The 19,183-nt window shown below is 44.7% G+C and overlaps 1 protein-coding gene across 1 annotated transcript in view; it reads right to left on the bottom strand.

Moving 5' to 3' along the window:
* Positions 1-19,183, bottom strand: part of PCSK2 (proprotein convertase subtilisin/kexin type 2) — a 293,015-nt gene that overhangs the window by 5,310 nt on the left and 268,522 nt on the right. The window contains 3 exon segments of the mRNA XM_040430178.1: positions 15,384-15,462; positions 15,465-15,556; positions 15,558-15,611. Coding sequence (XP_040286112.1) covers positions 15,384-15,462; positions 15,465-15,556; positions 15,558-15,611 — 225 coding nt within the window.

Below are 19,183 nucleotides of genomic sequence, written 5' to 3'. Positions count from 1 at the left end.
CCATTAGGCGCACATTTGAAGCAGGAGGTGTGGGAGCGGATTTGGAAAAGGGAATATGTGGATATTTTTTCTCTTCTCCCCTTAGAGCATTTTAATTTAGATAGGAGTAAGAGGATGAGGGTAAAAAGGAGGATGAGGAAAAGCGTCAGTATTGTTTGATCCCGCGCACTTTCATTAATTGGTTGGAGACATTCGCCATTTTATCAAGTGTGATTGGGGAAAAGTCGCTGGAAATGTTGTTCGGGTGCTTTTCTGCTATCGCTGGATGCGATAGGGGAGGCTTACAGGGTCTATGGGGGTTCGGGTTGGCTCAGGTATGACGAGCAATTTAGACAGAGGAAGGCAGTATGCCCTAGCATTCGGTGGGACCACAAGGACATTGGGTTGTGGATGAGGGTCATGGCGGCAGTGAGGCCTGGGCAGTCCATTCGGGGGGGGGGAACAGGGGGGGTCGAGTCAGTCCAGTTTTGCAGCGGCATCTGCCAAGGGCTTGTGCTTCCTGTGTAACGAAGGGAGCTGCAAGTTCAGGGCTTAATGCAAATTCAAGCATGAGTGTTCATCATGCGGAGGAAGTCATGGGGCCAGCTGCTGCTTCAAGGGTGGCAGACGAAAAGGGGGTGAGTCCTCTGCAAAAGGAACTGACTCCAGTTCGGGTGGAAGGGATGGAACGGTATCTAAGTAGATACCCTGATCAGCAAGCTGCGGACTTCTTAAGGAGAGGTTTCACGTGAAGGTTCAGTACCCCGTCGACCTCGTTGCCGGTAGTTGCTGTTAGAAAAAATCTGCGCTCGGCATTAGAGCACCCGAAGGTGGTGTCTGATAAATTGGCTAAGGAAGTTGCGTTGGGACGGATGGATGGGCTTTTTTTCGGATCCAACTTTGGGTAACTTACGGGTTTCCCCGTTGGGGGTAGTGCCCAAAAAGGAGCCAAATAAATTTCGGCTCATTTACCATTTATTGTTTCCAAAAGGGGCATTGGTCAATGAGGGTATAGATCTTGAGCTTTGTTCGATGGTCTATACTTCCTTTGACGTGGCTTTGGCTTGGGTGCAAAAATTGGGTCCGAGGACCTTATTGGCAAAAACGGACATTGAGGCAGCGTTTCATCTTTTACCCGTTAACCCAGATAGTTTACATTTGTTGGGTTGTTTTTGGGATGGAGGGAATTTTGTTGATAGGTGTTTGCCGATGGGCTGCTCGGTGTCGTGCGCATATTTAAAAGATTTTAGTTCCTTCCTGGAATGGGTGGTGGTGGATGTGTCAGGGTGTTCTTCCATTATACATTACCTAGACCAGTGATGGGCAAACTTATTGTTGTCAACATCACAGTCGGTTTTTAAGTCGTTTGGGGTGCCGCTAGCGGAAGGGAAGACGGTGGGTCAGACTACTGAGTTGAGTTTTTTAGGTATAGTCATAGATACAGTGAAAATGGAGTGCCGGCTGCCAGAGTACAAGGTGAGGGATTTGAGGGATGTGGTGGAGAAAGCGTTAAGATCACCAAAAATACGATTGAGGGATTTACAATCCCTGTTGGGGAAGTTGAATTTTGCTTGTCGGATTATCCCGATGGGTCAGATTTTTTGTCGGAGGTTAGCGTCTGCCACAGCGGGGGTGGTTGCTCCACATCTTTTTATTAGGTTAGGTCGGGAATTGAAGGGCGACTTAGCGGTGTGGAGGGGTTTTTGAGGCATTTAATGGCAGAGCGTTGGTATGGGGGATGCCGTTGACAGTTTTGATTTTAAGTTATTTTCGGATGCAGCAGGGTGTGGTGGTTTCAGGGTGTATTGTCACGGGCAGTGGTGTGCAGGGAGATGGCCGGAGTCTTGGGTTTTAAGGGGTTGGGTGCGGAATTTGTCTCTTCTAGAGCTCTTTCCGATAATCTTGGCAGTCGAGCTATGGGTGAGAAATTTAGAAATAAGAAGATTTGTTTTCATTGCGACAATCTGGGGGTGGTGAAAGCGATCAATGGTTTGACTGCTTCATCACCTTCAGTGGTTCGGTTATTACAAAATTTGTTTTTTTACGTTGTTTATCTCTTAATGCTTGGATTGTTGAGGTTCATGTGCCTGGGGTTTCTAATAGCATTGCGGATGCACTTTCTCGTTCGCAGAGGGAGCGGTTTCGGCAGCTGGCCCCAGAAACTTGGAGGTATGGGAGCTCTTGGAGGTATGGTAAAGGGTCTTTTGCAGGAATCCTTGAGTGCGGGTACATGGGCAGCTTATGGTAAGGCGTGGCGCAATTGGGAGTGATGGTGGATGAAGGGGAAGTCCCATTGTTATTATTTTGGGGAAATGCCAGAGAACAAGGTTGGTCGGTGTCGCAGCTTAATAGTTGTATGGCGGGTTTGGCTTTTGGTTTTAAATTATGGGGTTTACCGGATGTTACTAAAACCTTCCTGGTTCGGCAAGTATCGAGGGGTTGGAGAAGGGGGAAGCGGGCAGAGGATAGAAGGAGGCCTGTGTCATTTGCACTGCTGTTACGGATTGGTTTTCATGTGGGTTTGGTGTGCAGGTCAGCAAGCAAAGTGCAGTTATTTCAATTAGCGTTTTCACTGGCGTTTTTCGGTGCGTTTAGATTGTTAGTTAGTGTGCAAAAATGTTCGGTGTGCAGGTGCTTTGTATGGAAAGGATGTAGACCTTTATCATGACAGGGTCGTGGTACTGATTCAAATATCTAAAACAGATATCCTTAGATTGTGAGCCCCATTGGGGACAGTCTGATGCTAATGTCTGTAATAGCGCCATATAAGTGCATAAAATAAATAAATATGGAGGGTAGAGGTTGCACTGTTAGTTTATTTGTGGTTCCTGGGTGCTTGTTATGTCCGGTTAGGTGTTTGCAGGAATAAAGGGGCAGAAGTTCTGTGGGTGGCCCCCTGCTTAGGCATAAAGATGGGTCATTCTTGTAGAGTTCAGGTGATTTTTAAGAAGTGCTTGCGAGCTTTGGGAATGGATTCAAGGGATTTCATGGGTCATTCCTTCAGGATCGGTGCAGCAACTGAAGCAGCTAGGCTAGGTATGAGCAACAAAGTAATTAAAGGGATTGCTAAACGGGAATCGGCCCATTTCAAGTCATATGTTAGGTTAGGGGAATAGTAATCGTTAAGTGGTGTTGTTGTTTAATCTGGTTCTACTTTTGTTTTTGTGTTTCAGGGGGTCACGCAGCGCTGGTTTAGATTCTAGGGCACTCGTTCATTTTTTGAGGGTCTCTGAGGGCGGATGTGTGGCCAAACGGGCGCCAATTGGTCTTTGAGAGGGACATCGTGGTAGTAAGGTGGCTCGAGTCCAGAGGCATGTTATGGGGTAGTGTCTTGCGGGGAGTGCATCGTTTTGCACATTTAGATCGGCCCCCCCGACATCTTAGTGTTACATGTCGGGGGAAATGACTTGGGAGTGCGGCCATGTAGGGAGCTGATCAGGGACATAAAGTTTGATTTATTGCATTTATGGTCCCTTTTCTTGGCTCTGGTAACAGTGTGGTCGAATATAGTGCCTCGTAAGAATTGGCGGGAGGCGTGATCGGTGAAGCGCATTAATAAGGCGAGGATAAAAGTAAACAGGGCAATTGGGAGGTTCATGGCCAGGAACGGGGCTGTGGCGGTCAGGCATTCCGAGTTGGAGTCAGGTAGTGGTGGATTTTGGAGAGCTGATGGAGTGCACCTCAACGCAGTGGTTATCGACCTGTGGTCCCTGGGTCTGCAGGGAGGTATTGAGAGGGTGTTAAAGTTGTGGAGGAACGCGCAAGCTTGTGGGTAGTAGGGTTCAAGCTGCGCATTGTTGGCGGTGGGAGGTCCTCGTAGCTGGTGGTTTGGGATGGTACTGGAGAAAGATAGGGCCTCAATGGTGGGGCTGGACTCTCATAGTTTGGCAATTGGTTGCTTCGAAGAGGTGTCCATCAGTTGGTGTCTCCGAGCTGGCGTTCTACGGCTGGAGGCAAGATGGAATTGCCATGTTGATTTTCATGGGTGATAATTTTGGGGCTTCTAGGACCTCCCTCGTCAGTGTTAATTTATTGTTATTTAATCCGACTGGTGGCTCTGTGTGTGTTTTCTTTAGGGTGAGGTGGGAACTTAGTGAAGTTAAGAGGATTATGGAGGCCCTGAGAAAATAACCAATAACCTAATCAAGTGAGGCCGGACTGGGACTTTAGTAAGGGGAGGCCAACATGATGGGTTTTGGGGCGAAGGATCGGCCAGCAAAGGGTTAAAGGAGCAGTTAGAGGAGGTGGGGCTGCAGGGGGTGGGATTTAGGTTTTATAAGGGTGTGAGCGTATGGGGGCCGGCGCCATTTTAATTTGTCCAGGAGCGGGAACTCTTGCCCTCCCTCCCTAGAATATAGTGGATAGCAGGAGTAAGGGGATAATCTGGCATTGATGTGGGGTTCATTAATTGTTGTGTCAAATTTTGTGTTTGTTTGTCGCGGCAGTCGTGACGGTAGGAGGTCCTTAAAGCTGGTGGCTTGGGATGGTACTGGAGAATGTGAAGGCCTCAATGGTGGGTCTGGACTCTCATAGTTGGGCAATTGGTTGGTTCGGAGAGGCGTCCATCAGTTGGTGTCTCCGAGCTGGCGTTCTACGGCTGGAGGCAAGATGGAATTGCCATGTTGGTTTTCATGGATGCTAATTTTGGGGCTTCTAGGACCTCCCTCGTCAGTGTTAATTTACAGTTATTTATGTTTTGTATTTATTATTATTAATAAAATGGCTGCTGAGGCCAATTTAATCCGACGTGGCTCTGTGTGTGTTTTCTTTCGGGTGAGGTGGGAATATGCTGAAGTTAAGGGGAATCTGGAGGCCCTGAGAAAATAACCAATAACCTAATCATGACATATCAGCTGTTAAATTTTAGACAAAAATACTCCTTATACGTCATTTTGAGATTGTTAGTCCGGGTTCACATCACTGTTTTTTTTACTATTTTTCTGATCTGTCTGAATAACAGGAAATTTTTATTTTAAGCATCCGTTGTACTCATTTTGCATCCGTTTCTGTCAGAGATCCGTTATTTTAGATAAGAGAAAAAGTCCACCACGCAAGACTTCTTTTCCCATCTAAAATAACGATCTCTGACTGAACTGACAAAAACAAACGAAAAATTAACACAGCGGATCCTCAAAATATAGGGGCATTTTTTTTTCCTGTTCTTCTGACGGATCAGAAGAATGGAAAACAAAACGGTGATGCGAACCCGGCCTTAGAGGTGTCCTTTCTGCATCATTTTATCATGCGGCTCTTTACGTTGCATACAGCCATTTCTCCTGTTTCTTTTATTATTTTCCTGTATTCTAGAAGATTGAGTATTTGACACATAATTACACGTTACATATTGTATGAGTTGGAGTATAATCTTCTGTTCCGCAATACATTTTCCTGTTTATAATCCTAGCAATGATGAAATAAAGCATTTTAAATATTAATGGAGCAGCTGACAACACTGGTTGCAGACACTGAAGGCTACCCAGCTTCTCCGCACTAATTGACAGGGTTGCCAAGGTGCACAACAGAGGAGGCCAAATTGAGGAGACTATATATAGAATCTGCTCTGCAAGTCTATGAGGAGGGGAAAAACATTATCCATAGTATGACTGAATCAAATGTTAATGGAAGCTGCAATGTAATTCCTGGAGCCAGGATTTTAAGTACTCGGAGTAAATAATACAGGTTTATGAGATAAAATTTCACTAAAAGAATTTAAGCAAATTATTAGGTATTACTGGGTAATGTACTATTACAATTTGTCCTTTTTGCACAGGCAGCTATAGCAGTCCATTAGAGCCCCCCCTTCACCCCTGTAAACTACAATTTATAATGCTCTATATCCATGTATAACCAGATGAAGTTGACAGCTAGGAGATGCTGAGTAAGGACAACCCTATCTCTCAGGGGACTGTACTCTTAAAGTGACTCTCAAGGACCATACTTAACAATAAAGTACTTTGTGCATGGATCCTTATGAGGTTCAGCACAGGTAATGCCTAGCAAGCATGTAGCCATGTTTTGGTGGTCCACCCCCTTTGTCAAGCATGATGCTCGCCTCCATCTTGATTGAAGATCCAGCACAAAAATCTTGAGAGGCGCATGATGACATCATTACATTGGCCGGCGTGGTGACGTCATATGTCACCATGCATGAGATTTTGTGCAGGATCTTTAATCAAGATGGCGATGACAGGCCTTTCGCACTCAAACAGATAAGGTGAGTATGATTTTTTTTTTTTACCCCATTTCAGGGAAAATGAATTCATTACCACAAAGCACGAGGAAATTTGGCTTCATGGCAAAATCGAATTTTCTCTGAAATTCGGATCGAAGTCCACTTCGGACAGTTCGATTCGCTCAACTCTAACTGTTAACATACTGTAGGAGATTTATCAAAACTAGTATAAAGGAAAAATGGCTTAGTAGCCCATAACAAGCAGATTCCACTTTTCATTACTAAAAAGGAGTTCTGAAGAATGATAGGTGAAATCTGATTGGTAAGCCAGTTTCCTTTACACTACTTTTGATAAATCTCCCCCACCATCTGTAACATTGTAAAGAGTACTTGAGAGTACAATTCTTATTTTAATTAAAGGGGGTGTCTCACTTCAGTAAGTGGCATTTATTATGTAGAGAAAGTTAATGCAAGAAACTTACTAATGTATTGTTATTATCCATATTGCTTCCTTTGCTGGCTGGATTCATTTTTCCATCACATTATACACTGCTCGTTTCCATGGTTACAGACCACCCTGCAATCCAGCAGCGGTGGCCGTGCTTGCACAATATAGGAAAAAGAACTAGCCTATGTGCACTCCAATGGTCCCGGCCACCAGAAACGCTGACGCTTTTTCCTATAGTGTGCAAGCACGACCCCCACTGATGGATTTGGTGGTCTGTAACCATGGAAAGAACAATGTATAATGTGATGGAAAAATGAATCCAGCCAGCAAAGGAGGCAATATGGACAATCACAATACATTAGTAAGTGCCTGGTATTAACTTTCTCTACATGATAAATACCACTTGCTGAAGTGAGACAATCCCTTTAACCTTTTTTAGAGAAAGGCTATACATTTTCTCACCTGCTGACCACCAGTGAGATCTCACTACATGAGTTTTTATTTATTTAGCCAGAATTGTATATTTAATGTGATCACTCCAGTCTGCAAATAGCATGCTTTCTTACAGAGTTTCTCTCCTCTATGGCTGCAGATGGCTTACTAGTCTGCAGGCTAAGACATGGGCCATCAAGCCCTGCAATCTCTATGGCAACACCAGTGCAATTTTGGTTTTTTTTACCTAATTAGCTTCCATGACAAGTCAAAAAGATATAAACAAATTGATGGGGATTTCCTAGATGTTGGGCATCATTGAGTCCCATTCTCAGGGCCGGTTCTAGGTGAAATGGGGCCCTGGGGCGGAAAACAATAAGGGGCTCCCCCCCCCCCCCCCCACATGACACTTGCTGACTTTAACGTCCCATATTGTAAACAAATGCAAGTGGCAAAGCAACATGTACAAGTAAAAATCCCCCAAATGCACATTTCTCCAGTCCAACTGACTCCAAACAGAACCAGGGCGGGCTAGTACACTTGGACAGGTCAGATGGTGCCTGGGATGGATCCGACCCAGTTTAATCAACCAACCTACCAGTAACTGGCCCCCTCACACCCCCCAAATGCACATTTCTCCAGTCCAACTGTCCAAACAGAACCAGGGCGGGCTAGTATACTGGCACTGGGATGGGTGAGATGGTGCCTGGGATGGATCCGATCCAGTTTAATCAACCAACCTACCAGACTGGGATGGATCCCGATCCAGTTTAATCAACCAACCAGTTACTGGTAGGTTGGTTGATTAAACTGGATCGGATCCATCCCAGGCACCATCTCACCCCTCCCAGTGCCAGTATACTAGCCCACTCTGGTTCTGTTTGGACAGTTGGACTGGAGAAATGTGCATTTGGGGGGTGTGAGGGGGCCAGTTACTGGTAGGTTGGTTGATTAAACTGGGTCGGATCCATCCCAGGCACCATCTCACCTGTCCAAGTGTACTAGCCGCCCTGGTTCTGTTTGGACAGTTGGACTGGAGAAATGTGCATTTGGGGGGGGTGCAGTTACTGGTAGGTTGGTTGATTAAACTGGGTCGGATCCATCCCACCCGTCCCAGTTGCCAGTATACTAGCCCCGCCCACCCTGGCTCCCGGCTTGTGTTCAGCATATATTGAAAAGAATCTGGGGCATTACATGATGTAATACCACCCAACTTTCCTGCTGTCCAGCATGGCACATGCGCAGAGACATGAGAAAAGTTTGAGGAAGTAAGTGCCCCCCTTCCCCCATCCCCCGTGTCATGCAGGACAGCTGGGAGACACTGACATTACTTGCTATCCTGCGTGACACATGTGCAGAGACAGGAGTCTCTGGGAAAGTTGGGTGAACCCCTCCCCCCTGCCTTTCCATGTTCTTATTATCTGCATAATGCATTTATGCCTTGCAGGAAATCTGAGTGACATTACATGATGTAACAGCACCCAGCTTTTCTGCTGTCCTGCATGGCACATGTGGAGAGACATGAGAATAGTCTGAGAAAGCTGAGTTAGGCTACTTTCACACTTGCGTTCGGAGCGGATCCGTCTGGTATCTGCACAGACGGATCCGCTCCTATAATACAAACGATGGTATCCGTTCAGAACGGATCCGTCTGCATTATATTTCAGAAAAAAAAATTTAAGTGTGAAAGTTAGTCAGACGGATCCGTCCAGACTTTGCATTCAAAGTCAATGGGGGACGGATCCGTTTGCAATTGCACCATATTGTGTCAACTTCAAACGGATTCCTCCCCATTGACTTACATTGTACGTCTGGACGGATCCGTTTGGCTCCGCACGGCCAGGCGGACACCCGAACGCTGCAAGCTGCGTTTAGGTGTCCGCTTGCTGAGCGGAGCGGAGGCTGAACGCTGCCAAACTGATGCATTCTGAGCGGATCCGCGTCCACTCAGAATGCATTGGGGCAGTACGGATCCGTTCGGGGCCGCTTGTGAGAGCCTTCAAACGGAACTCACAATCAGAACCCCAAACGCAAGTGTTTAAGTAGCCTAACACAACTCCCACCTCCCCCTCATATCTTCTCCTACCTCTGCACTTATGCATACAGGACATCAGGAAAGCTGAGTCACATTACATAATAGCACCCAGCTTTCCTCCTGTTCTGAATGGCATATGTGCAGAGGAATAGCCTGGGAAAGCTGAGTGAACACACATACACCTCTGCACTGTCCTCACTTACTTCATTACTGGTGGGGTTGTGGCATTCCAGAGGAATCAGGCGGGAGGCGGAGCTAGGAGGCGGAGCGAGCAGACGGGAGGCGGAGCTAGCAGGGGGGGCTAGCAGACGGGAGAAAGTTAGGAAGATAGATGGGGGTGGGGCTCTCCTCCACTGCGGGCCCCCCTTCCTCACTGGTCCATAGCAGCTGCTTGGTCTGCCCTATATGGTAGGTACGCCACTGCTTTGCTTGCCTTCAATCCAAGTTCTCTGCTCTGGGCGGGGGGGCGGAGCCTGTGGCAACGTACGTCAGCCAGACGCTAGACGTGCTGCCTTGCCTGTGCTGTGCATGCCGCTGCTCCAATCTCAGATCTCTTCAACCCCTTAAGGACTCAAGCCCTATTTCACCTTAAGGACTTGGCCATTTTTTGCAAATCTGACCAGTGTCACTTTAAGTGCTCATAACTTTAAAACGCATTGACTTATTCCAGGCCGTTCTGAGATTGTTTTTTCGTCACATATTGTACTTCATGACACTGCTAAAATTGGGTCAAAAAAGTTAATTTTTTTTTTGCATAAAAAAATACCATATTTACCAAAAATTTAGAAAAATTAGCAAATTTCAAACTTTCAGTTTCTCTACTTCAGTAATACATAGTAATACCCCCAAAAATTGTGATTACTTTACATTCCCCATATGTCTACTTCATGTTTGTAGCAATTTGGGATTGATATTTTATTTTTTGGGGATGTTATAAGGCTTAGAAGTTTAGAAGCAAATCTTGAAATTTTCAGAAATTTACAAAAACCCAATTTTTAGGGACCACTACAGGTCTGAAGTCACTTTGCGAGGCTTACATAATAGAAACCGCCCATTCTATAAACTACACCCCTCAAGGTATTCAAAACTGATTTTACAAACTTCGTTAACACTTTAGGTGTTGCACAAGAGTTATTGGCAAATGGGGATGAAATTTGCGAATTTCTTTTTTTTGCCTAATTTTCCATTTTAACCCATTTTTTCCACTAACAAAGCAAGGGTTAACAGCCAAACAAGACTGTATCTTTATTGCCCTGACTCTGCCGTTACAGAAACACCCCATATGTGACCGTAAACTACTGTACGGGCACACAGCGGGGCGCAGAGTGAAAGGTGCGCCGTATGGTTTTGGAAGCCAGATTTTGCTGGACTGTTTTTTTGACACCATGTCCCATTTGAAGCCCCCTGATGCACCCCTAGAGTAGAAACTCCATAAAAGTGACCCCATCTAAGAAACTACACCCCTCAAGGTATTCAAAACCTGATTTTACAAACTTTGTTAACCCTTTAGGTGTTGCACAAGATTTAATGGAAAATAGAGATACAATTTCAAAATTTCACTTTTTTTGGCAGATTTTCCATTTTAATATTTTTTTCCAGTTACAAAGCAAGGGTTAACAGCCAAACAAAACTCATTATTTATTGCCCTGATTCTGTAGTTTACAGAAACACCCATATGTGACCGTAAACTACTGTACGGGCACACAGCGGGCGCAGAGTGAAAGGTGCGCCGTATGGTTTTTGGAAGCCAGATTTTGCTGGACTGTTTTTTTGACACCATGTCCCATTTGAAGCCCCCCTGATGCACCCCTAGAGTAGAAACTCCATAAAAGTGACCCCATCTAAGAAACTACACCCCTCAAGGTATTCAAAACTGATTTTACAAACTTTGTTAACCCTTTAGGTGTTGCACAAGATTTAATGGAAAATAGAGATACAATTCAAAATTTCACTTTTTTGGCAGATTTTCCATTTTAATATTTTTTTTCCAGTTACAAAGCAAGGGTTAACAGCCAAACAAAAACTCATTATTTATGGCCCTGATTCTGTAGTTTACAGAAACACCCCATATGTGGTCGTAAACCGCTGTACGGGCACACGGCAGGGCGCAGAAGGAAAGGAACGCCATACGGTTTTTGGAAGGCAGATTTTGCTGGACTGGTTTTTTTGACACCATGTCCCATTTGTAGCCCCCCTGATGCACCCCCTAGAGTAGAAACTCCAAAAAAGTGACCCCATTTTAGAAACTACGGATAGGGTGGCAGTTTTGTTGGTACTAGTTTAGGGTACATATGATTTTTGGTTTCTCTATATTACACTTTTTTGTGCGGCAAGGTAACAAGAAATAGATTTTTTGGCACGTTTTTTTTTTTTGTTATTTACAACATTCATCTGACAGGTTAGATCATGTTGGTAATTTTATAGAGCAGGTTGTCACGGACGCGGGCGATACCTAATATGTATACAATTTTTTTATTTATGTAAGTTTTACCACACTGATTTCATTTTTAAAACAAAAAAAATGTTTTAGTGTCTCCATAGTCTAAGAGCCATAGTTTTTTCAGTTTTTGGGCGATTATCTTAAGTAGGGTCTCATTTTTTGCGGGATGAGATGACGGTTTGAGTGGCACTATTTTGGGGTGCATATGACTTTTTGATCACTTGCTATTACACTTTTTGTGACGAAGATGACAAAAAATAGCTTTTTTTTACACCGTTTTTATTTTTATTTTTTACGGTGGTCACCTGAGGGGTTAGGTCATGTGATTATTTTTATAGAGCCGGTCGATACGGACGCGACAATACCTAATATGTATAACTTTTTATTATTTATTTAAGTTTTTACACAATGATTTCTATTTGAAACCAAAAGAATCATGTTTTAGTGTTTCCATAGTCTAAGAGCCATAGTTTTTTCAGTTTTTGGGCGATTATCTTGGGTAGGGTATGATTTTGCGGGATGAGATGACGGTTTGATTGGTACTATTTTGGCGTACATGCGACTTTTTTGATCACTTTTATTACCCTTTTTTGGGAAGTAAGGTGGGCAAAATTTCAATTTCCTAATAGTTTTTATTTTTTTATTTTTATGGCGTTCACCGTGCGGGGAAAGTATAATGACCGTTTTATAGATCAGGTCGTTACGGACGCGGCGATACCAATAAGTGTAGGGAATTTTTATTTTTTTCATTTTTAATCAGTGATAAATGTGTTTTTGGATTTTTACTTTTTTTTCACTTTTTTTCACTTTTTTTTTGACCCAGACCCACTTGGTTCTTGAAGATCCAGTGGGGTCTGATGTCTGTATATTACAGTACAGAACAATATATATTGTACAGTACTGTATTTTACTTACCACTTTGTCTGAACAGATCTCTGCCTTTAGCACAGATCTGTTCAGCACCATGGACAGCGGGATGCCTGAGAGGCGTCCTGTTGCCATGGGAACCTTCCCCGTCTGCTCAGTAGTTGTCAGACTTCGCCCAGACGGGGAAGGGTAAGCACAGGGCTGAGGGGGGCTGTCTGGGGGCTCTCTCCCTCTCCATCGGGGGGCTGCAAAGGCACAGCAGCCCCCCGATGGGAGAGGGAGGGAGCTCCCTCTTACTGTTAACTTTTTCCATACAGCGCTGTATGGAAAGGGTTAAACGGCTGACATCGCATCATCGATGTCAGCCGTTTTATACCAGGGTGCCAGCAATGTGCTGGCACCCTGGTATACCCACTAGAGACCCAACGATTATACAAGGGGAGGCGGGCGGGGGATCGCCGATCCCGCCTGCCGCACCGCCCCGCCTCCCGCACCGCCCCCACCGCCCCCACAACTCCCCCCCTGCACCACCCGCCGGCAAAAAAATCATGCAGGGGTGCAGGGGGGGGTGTAAAATATATATTTTAGGGACACTAAAGCTTCTGATCCCGCGGTCAGGGCCCGCGGGGATCAGAAACTGCACAAAGCGCAGCAAACCGCAGGTCTGAATTGACCTGCGGTTTTCTGCGATCGCCGATGCGGGGGGGTCAAATGACCCCCCCCTGCATTGTTACGGATGCCGGCTGAATGATTTCAGCCGAAATCCCGTTCCGATTAACCCCTCGGGCGCCGGGAATACAGATTTCAAGTATGACGTACCGGTACGTCATGGGTCCTTAAGGACTCGGGATCCATGCCGTACCGATACGTCCTAAGTCCCTTAAGGGGTTAAAGAAGAGACAAGCAGAGCAGCGCCAGGCACAGTGGCCGCCAGCGCCCGGCGGGGGGCCCCTCCACTCCAGACTCCAGCCCAGTTTTAATTACAGGCACACAATAGAATTATAGTATAGTAGTAGTTGCGGCCGGGCCTGCGCTGGGGGCCCCTAAGGAGTCGGGGGCCCGGGGGCAATTGCCCCCCTTGCCTCTATGGTAGTGCCGGCCCTGCCCATTCTCAAGGTACGACCACACTATATGTTCGTGGGGTGCTTGCCTCGCTGCATTTGAGCACCGTGCAGTCATAGGGCTCTAATTAAACTAATGAGACTACACATTATTTATTGTTAATGGCCACACAGTATTGAAGGTGTTGCACAGCCATTAGCAATGCTGACCGACTAGACCAGGGATGACCAACCTGAGGTTCTCCAGCTGTTGCAAAACTACAACTCCCAGCATGCCCAGACTGCCTACAGCTATCAGCCTACAGCAAAGCATGGTGGGAGTTGTAGTTTTGGAACAGCTGGAGGGCCACAGGTTGGCCATCCCTTGACTAGACAGTGCAGTCTTATTAGTTAAATATAGAGTCATACGGCTGAGTGGTAATCGACCGCTTAGTGTGAGACTCATTGGAGCAGTGGGTGTTTCTCTGCTTTGACATGAATGTGAAATACCAATTCCTTTTCTCCTGGAACCATGCCACCGTGAATTTAAAACATATTTTATTGACATTGTCATAAAAACATAATTATGGAGACCCCTTTAACTCTATACTGTGCCTAGAAAGCATTTTAATTTGTGCCAGAATTTGTGAAGCAAGCTTGTTGCAACCAATATATGATGTCTATGCACCCACAATGTTCCTTCCTTCACGACATGCTAGACACAAGAACTTTTGCTCCAGATTTTTGTCTAGAAACTTATTGTGCATCCTTGCTCACCGCGCAGGCATAGGCAGTTATTGACAAATGTTTTGGACAAGAGCTATACCAGCTCCAAGGTGATATATAGTGTTGAGCGAATCCGATGTACCCAAAGTGGACTTCCATCCGAATTTCAGGGAAATTTGATTTGCTGCAAAGCCGAATTTTCACCGTGCTTCATGGTATCTAAATAACTTTCCCTGAAATGGTGGTAAAAAAAAAGGAAAAATCATACTCACCTCATGCATTTGAGGCGTGAAGAGACCATCGGGCCATCTTGCTTGAAGATCCCGCAAAAAATCTCATGTGAGGTGACGTATGACTTCACCATACCGTTCCAGCATGATGACGTCATCGCGCACCACGCATAAATTCGTGCTGGATCTTCAAGCAAGATGCCTCGGCGACCTCTTTATGCTCAAATAGATGAGATATGTACAATATCATTTTTTTTTTAACTGATCAACCCCTGAAAGGCCTTAATATCATCTCAGATGCCGTGATCACGATGAACACGGCATCTAAGGGGTTTAATGACAGGGGGTGGCGCAATTGCTACTCACAAAGAAATGTGCTTTGTGACGAAGGTAATTGGCCACGAAGCAAGTTTTTTTTTTAAATTTGGCGAAGCAGCTGTATTGAAATTTTAAGAACTTTGCTTATCTCTAGTGATATAGATAATGCTGATAGATAAAGGCCTATGGCTCATTCTGCTCACAAATACTGAATTTTATGGTTCATTGTGTCACATCTTGCCTTCGCTACTTTCACACGACCGTATTTTTAGCTCCGCAATGGGGCCGCAAAATATGCGGACAGCACACAATGTGCTGTCCGCATCCGTAGATCCGTTCCGCGGCCCCGCAAAAAAGATAGAGCATGTCCTATACTTGTCCACAACTGCGGACCAAGAATAGACATTCTCTATCATGGGGCCGGCTACATTCACACGGCCGGTATCCGAGTTTTGCAAAACACATACCGGTCGTGTGAATGTACCCTTAGACACATTTAACAATCCAAATAATATATTTGGCACTAACTATAAATGGTGAAGGTGCAAAACTCAATGCACAAAATAAAGGTATTTGAATACAGTATATCTGTTCCAATGATATTAAATGGTTCAGTCTAGAAGCTACATCTAGCAGACAGCTGAAGAACGTTGCTTTCCCAACAGTAGAGCACAATTGGATAAGTAATTCACCTACCTTGGCTCCTGTATCGATCCTCCAATACAATGAAATCTCTCAGGCACAGTTTTCCATTCTCGTGCCATTTTAACCATGGACCAGCATCAAGAACGCCATAACCCGAACCAAGTGGTTAAAACTCCAAGCCAACACCATTCCTCCGCCACTTATGAACTTCATCATGAGCTGATCCTTTTGGATGTCAGTACTGTCAGGTGTTGTAAATCTCGCCAGGTGAGACCTGGGCTATAATAAGAAAAATAACATGGCCATATTGTAACAAAATTTGCTAATTAACTGGATTCATGAATGTATGATATATTTGCTTCTTATAAGTAAAAGCCTGAGTCTACTCACCCCAAAAAGGCAGGTAAGACTACAGTTAAGCTAGTTCTACATGGTCATCTCTAGGATTGCTGTGTTGCAGAGAAGCCATAGAAAGGAATAGTCGCAAAGTGGCTCACAAGCTGCTGCAACTGCGACCCTAGAATAGCAAAGAAATCCAATCTTGCTGAATTTTTTTGACTCTGGGCTTGCGGTCGTGGCAACTTACAAGTCGCTCTGCGACCTATTTGATTTCTATGGCTGTACAACTACACAGCGATCCTTGGCTTGCGCAACCACTGTTTGTGACCAAGATTGCCATGTAGTCGCCAGGCCTTGAAGGGGTTTTTGCCACTTCAGCAAATAGTATTTATTATGCAGAGAAAGATTCATGGTTACGACCACCCTGCAGTCCAGAAGCATAGGAAAAAAGTACCAGCCTAGCATGCGCCCCCATGGACCCGGCCACCAGAGAGGCTGGCATTTTTTCGTACAGAGTGCAAAAAACGAGCACCACTGCTGTATTACAGGGTGGTTGGAACTATGGAAACGAGCCGTGTATAAATGTGATAGAAAAATGAATCAAATCAGCAAAGGAAGCAATATGGACAATCACAATCCATTAGTAAGTGCTTTGTGTAACTTTCTCTACATGATAAATGCCACTTGCCTGAAGTAAGACAATTCCTTTAACCCCCCTCCCCGACCAGCGTCGTAGTTAAGGCGCTGCGGGAAGTGACTTCCCGACCAGCACCGTAGTGCTACTGTGCGCTGATTGGGCGGTCTGGCAGGAGCTGTCCCCGCCCGATCATCTTCAGGGGACCGGTCTGTTCCCGTTAGCCGGACCCCCTGCTGTATGCGCCGGCATCGGTGAAGACACAGATGCCGGTGCATTAACCCTTACTATACCGCAGTCATCGCTGACCGTGGCATGTGTGGGGTGTGTGGAGGGAGGGAGGCGTTCCCTCCCCTTCCCCACCGGGTCCCCGCGCTGATTGACGGGGACCTGATGGCAGGGAAAGCAGCCCGATACCTTCCACAGGCATCGGGGCTGCCTTCCATGTAAACCTGTGAGATCCCGCCCCCTGGATCTCACAGGCAGGAAGGTTGTAAGTACAGTATATTACAGTGTGTAATACACTTACAGCCAATGCATTACAATACAGAAATATTGTAATGCATTGTACAGGGGATCAGTTGTGGGGGAAAAAAAGCAAAAAAAAATGTTAAAATAAAGTTTTGCATAATAAAAAAAAAAGTTTCAAGTACGTTCTTTTCACATAACTAAGTAATACATTTTTTTTCGAAAATAGGAAAAAAAATAAAAGTATACAATTAGTTATTTCCACGTCCATATCGACCGCTCAATAAAAATATCACATGATCCACCATGTAAGGTGGAATGCAGTAAAAAGTGCTAAAACAGCCATTTTGTTGGTCACCTTCCCTTACAAAAGTGTAATACCAAGCAATCAAAAAGGCATATTTTAGCCCAAAATGGTACCAATCAAACAGTCATCTCATTCCGCAAAAAATGAGACCATACCTAAGGCAATTGCCCCCAAAAATAAAAAAATATGGCTCTCAGAAAATGGCAACACAAAACAAGATTTAATTCTGTTCAAAAATGCATTTACTGTGTAAAACTTAACAAAAATAAAAAATAATAGACATATTGGGTATCGGCCGCATCCATAACAACCTGCTCTATAAAAATATCACGTTATATCCCCCCTCAGGTGAATACTGTAAAAAAAAATAAAAAAAATGCCAAAACTGACTTTTTTTCACCTTGCCTCACAAAAAGTGTAATACCAAGCAATCAAAAAGTCCTTATGTACCCTAAAATGGTACCAATGAAAATGTCACCTCATTATGCAAAAAATGAGCCCCCCACATAATACAATCACTCAAAAAATAAAACCAGGAATCAATCCATCAAAATCGTGTGCTGCAAAAGCCATATGGCGCTCCTTCCGTTCTGAGTCCTGCCATGTGCCCCCACAGCAGTTTACCACCACATATGGGGTGTTGCAGTATTCAGGAGCAGATGGGTAACAAATTATGGGGTGTTTTTTCTCCTGTTACCCCTTGTGAAAATGAAAAATTTGGGGTTAAAGCAACATTTTATTGGAAGAAATTAAACTTCTCATTTTCACAGCCAAGTTTTTTCAAATTCTGTAAAAAGCTTAAGGGGTCAAAGTGCTCAGTACACCCCTAATATATTCTTTGAAGGGTGTAGTTTTCTAAAATGGGGTCACTTTTTGAGGGTTTCCACTGTAGGGGTACCTTAGGGTCTCTTCAAATACAAAATGGTGCCCAAAAAACATTCTAGCAAAATCTGCCTTCAAAATCCATATGGTGCTCCTTTCCTTCTGACCACTGCTACATGCCCATAGAGCAGTTTACCACCACATATGGGGAATGTATGTAAACTGCAGAATCAGAGTAATGCATATTAAGGTTTAGTTTGCTGTTGACCCTTGCTGTGTTGCAAGAAAAAAAATTGATTAACTTGAAAAATTTATATATTCAGGTTTACGGGACGCTAAAATTGAAAACAAAAAATCTTTATTCAAATCATTAATTATAAGTTAGGAGGAGTTAGAAACAAACACGAAAAAAAGGGAAAAGATGAACCTAAAATCAGTGATGATGGTGAAAACTGCGGATAATAGGTATGCAGAACACCCACAGCAAACCATATATAGCACCTGTATCCCCAATTTCAGGGCACACAACTATCACCACTGATATTGGTTCTAGCTCACTGCAGGGTCTATTTTGCACCCCTCAGCGCTTAAAAAATGCCTTTGATAACCCTGATTCTCTGACTGTATAAGCCTATTCTGGTAATGTGATCATCATCCAACAAACACTCTACTCTTGCTGTGTATTGTAACAGCTGGTGTGTGGCTGGAATCCATACACATAATCAGTCAGGGGTCAACATAACACTCCCTGCTGCTAACTGCTAGTAGCATTAAGTTCTACACTATACTATTATTGTACCCCCATACACTTGGAGGCAACGCTCCAGCACTCGTGTGGCCGTGACGCAGCGGCCAAAACCCAGGGAATTAAATCCTAGACTCCTCCCCATCAGTAATAAGGTCACACCCACCCTACATCACGTGATTGTAGCAAACAAGATCTCCGAAGCGATACAATAATCCACGGGTGCAGGCACAGTAAGTGGGGCGTCTAGCAGGGACCAAGGCCTATAGGTATATAGAGATCAAAAGGCGGATCTTAATAATCAGCATTGGAGGATCATTGTTGACACAGGCAGGGGACATAGAGAATGCCGGTTTTAGAAACAACAGTGTTAATGGGCGACATGTGTAGGTAGTGAGGGTGTATAGTGACACCTATTCTGGCCCCTCATCTTTAGGGACACGAGAAATGGCACACACATAAACCTGCCATGGTACAGCCATGCAGGCTCTATTAGGGGTGTTCAAAGTAAGAAACAGAGGATGACATCTATTCCT

This window comes from Bufo bufo, chromosome 4 (assembly GCF_905171765.1).
Source record: "Bufo bufo chromosome 4, aBufBuf1.1, whole genome shotgun sequence".
Taxonomy (NCBI): domain Eukaryota; kingdom Metazoa; phylum Chordata; class Amphibia; order Anura; family Bufonidae; genus Bufo; species Bufo bufo.
Note: the sequence above shows the minus strand (reverse complement) of the source record. Positions and strands in the feature narration are given on the sequence as shown.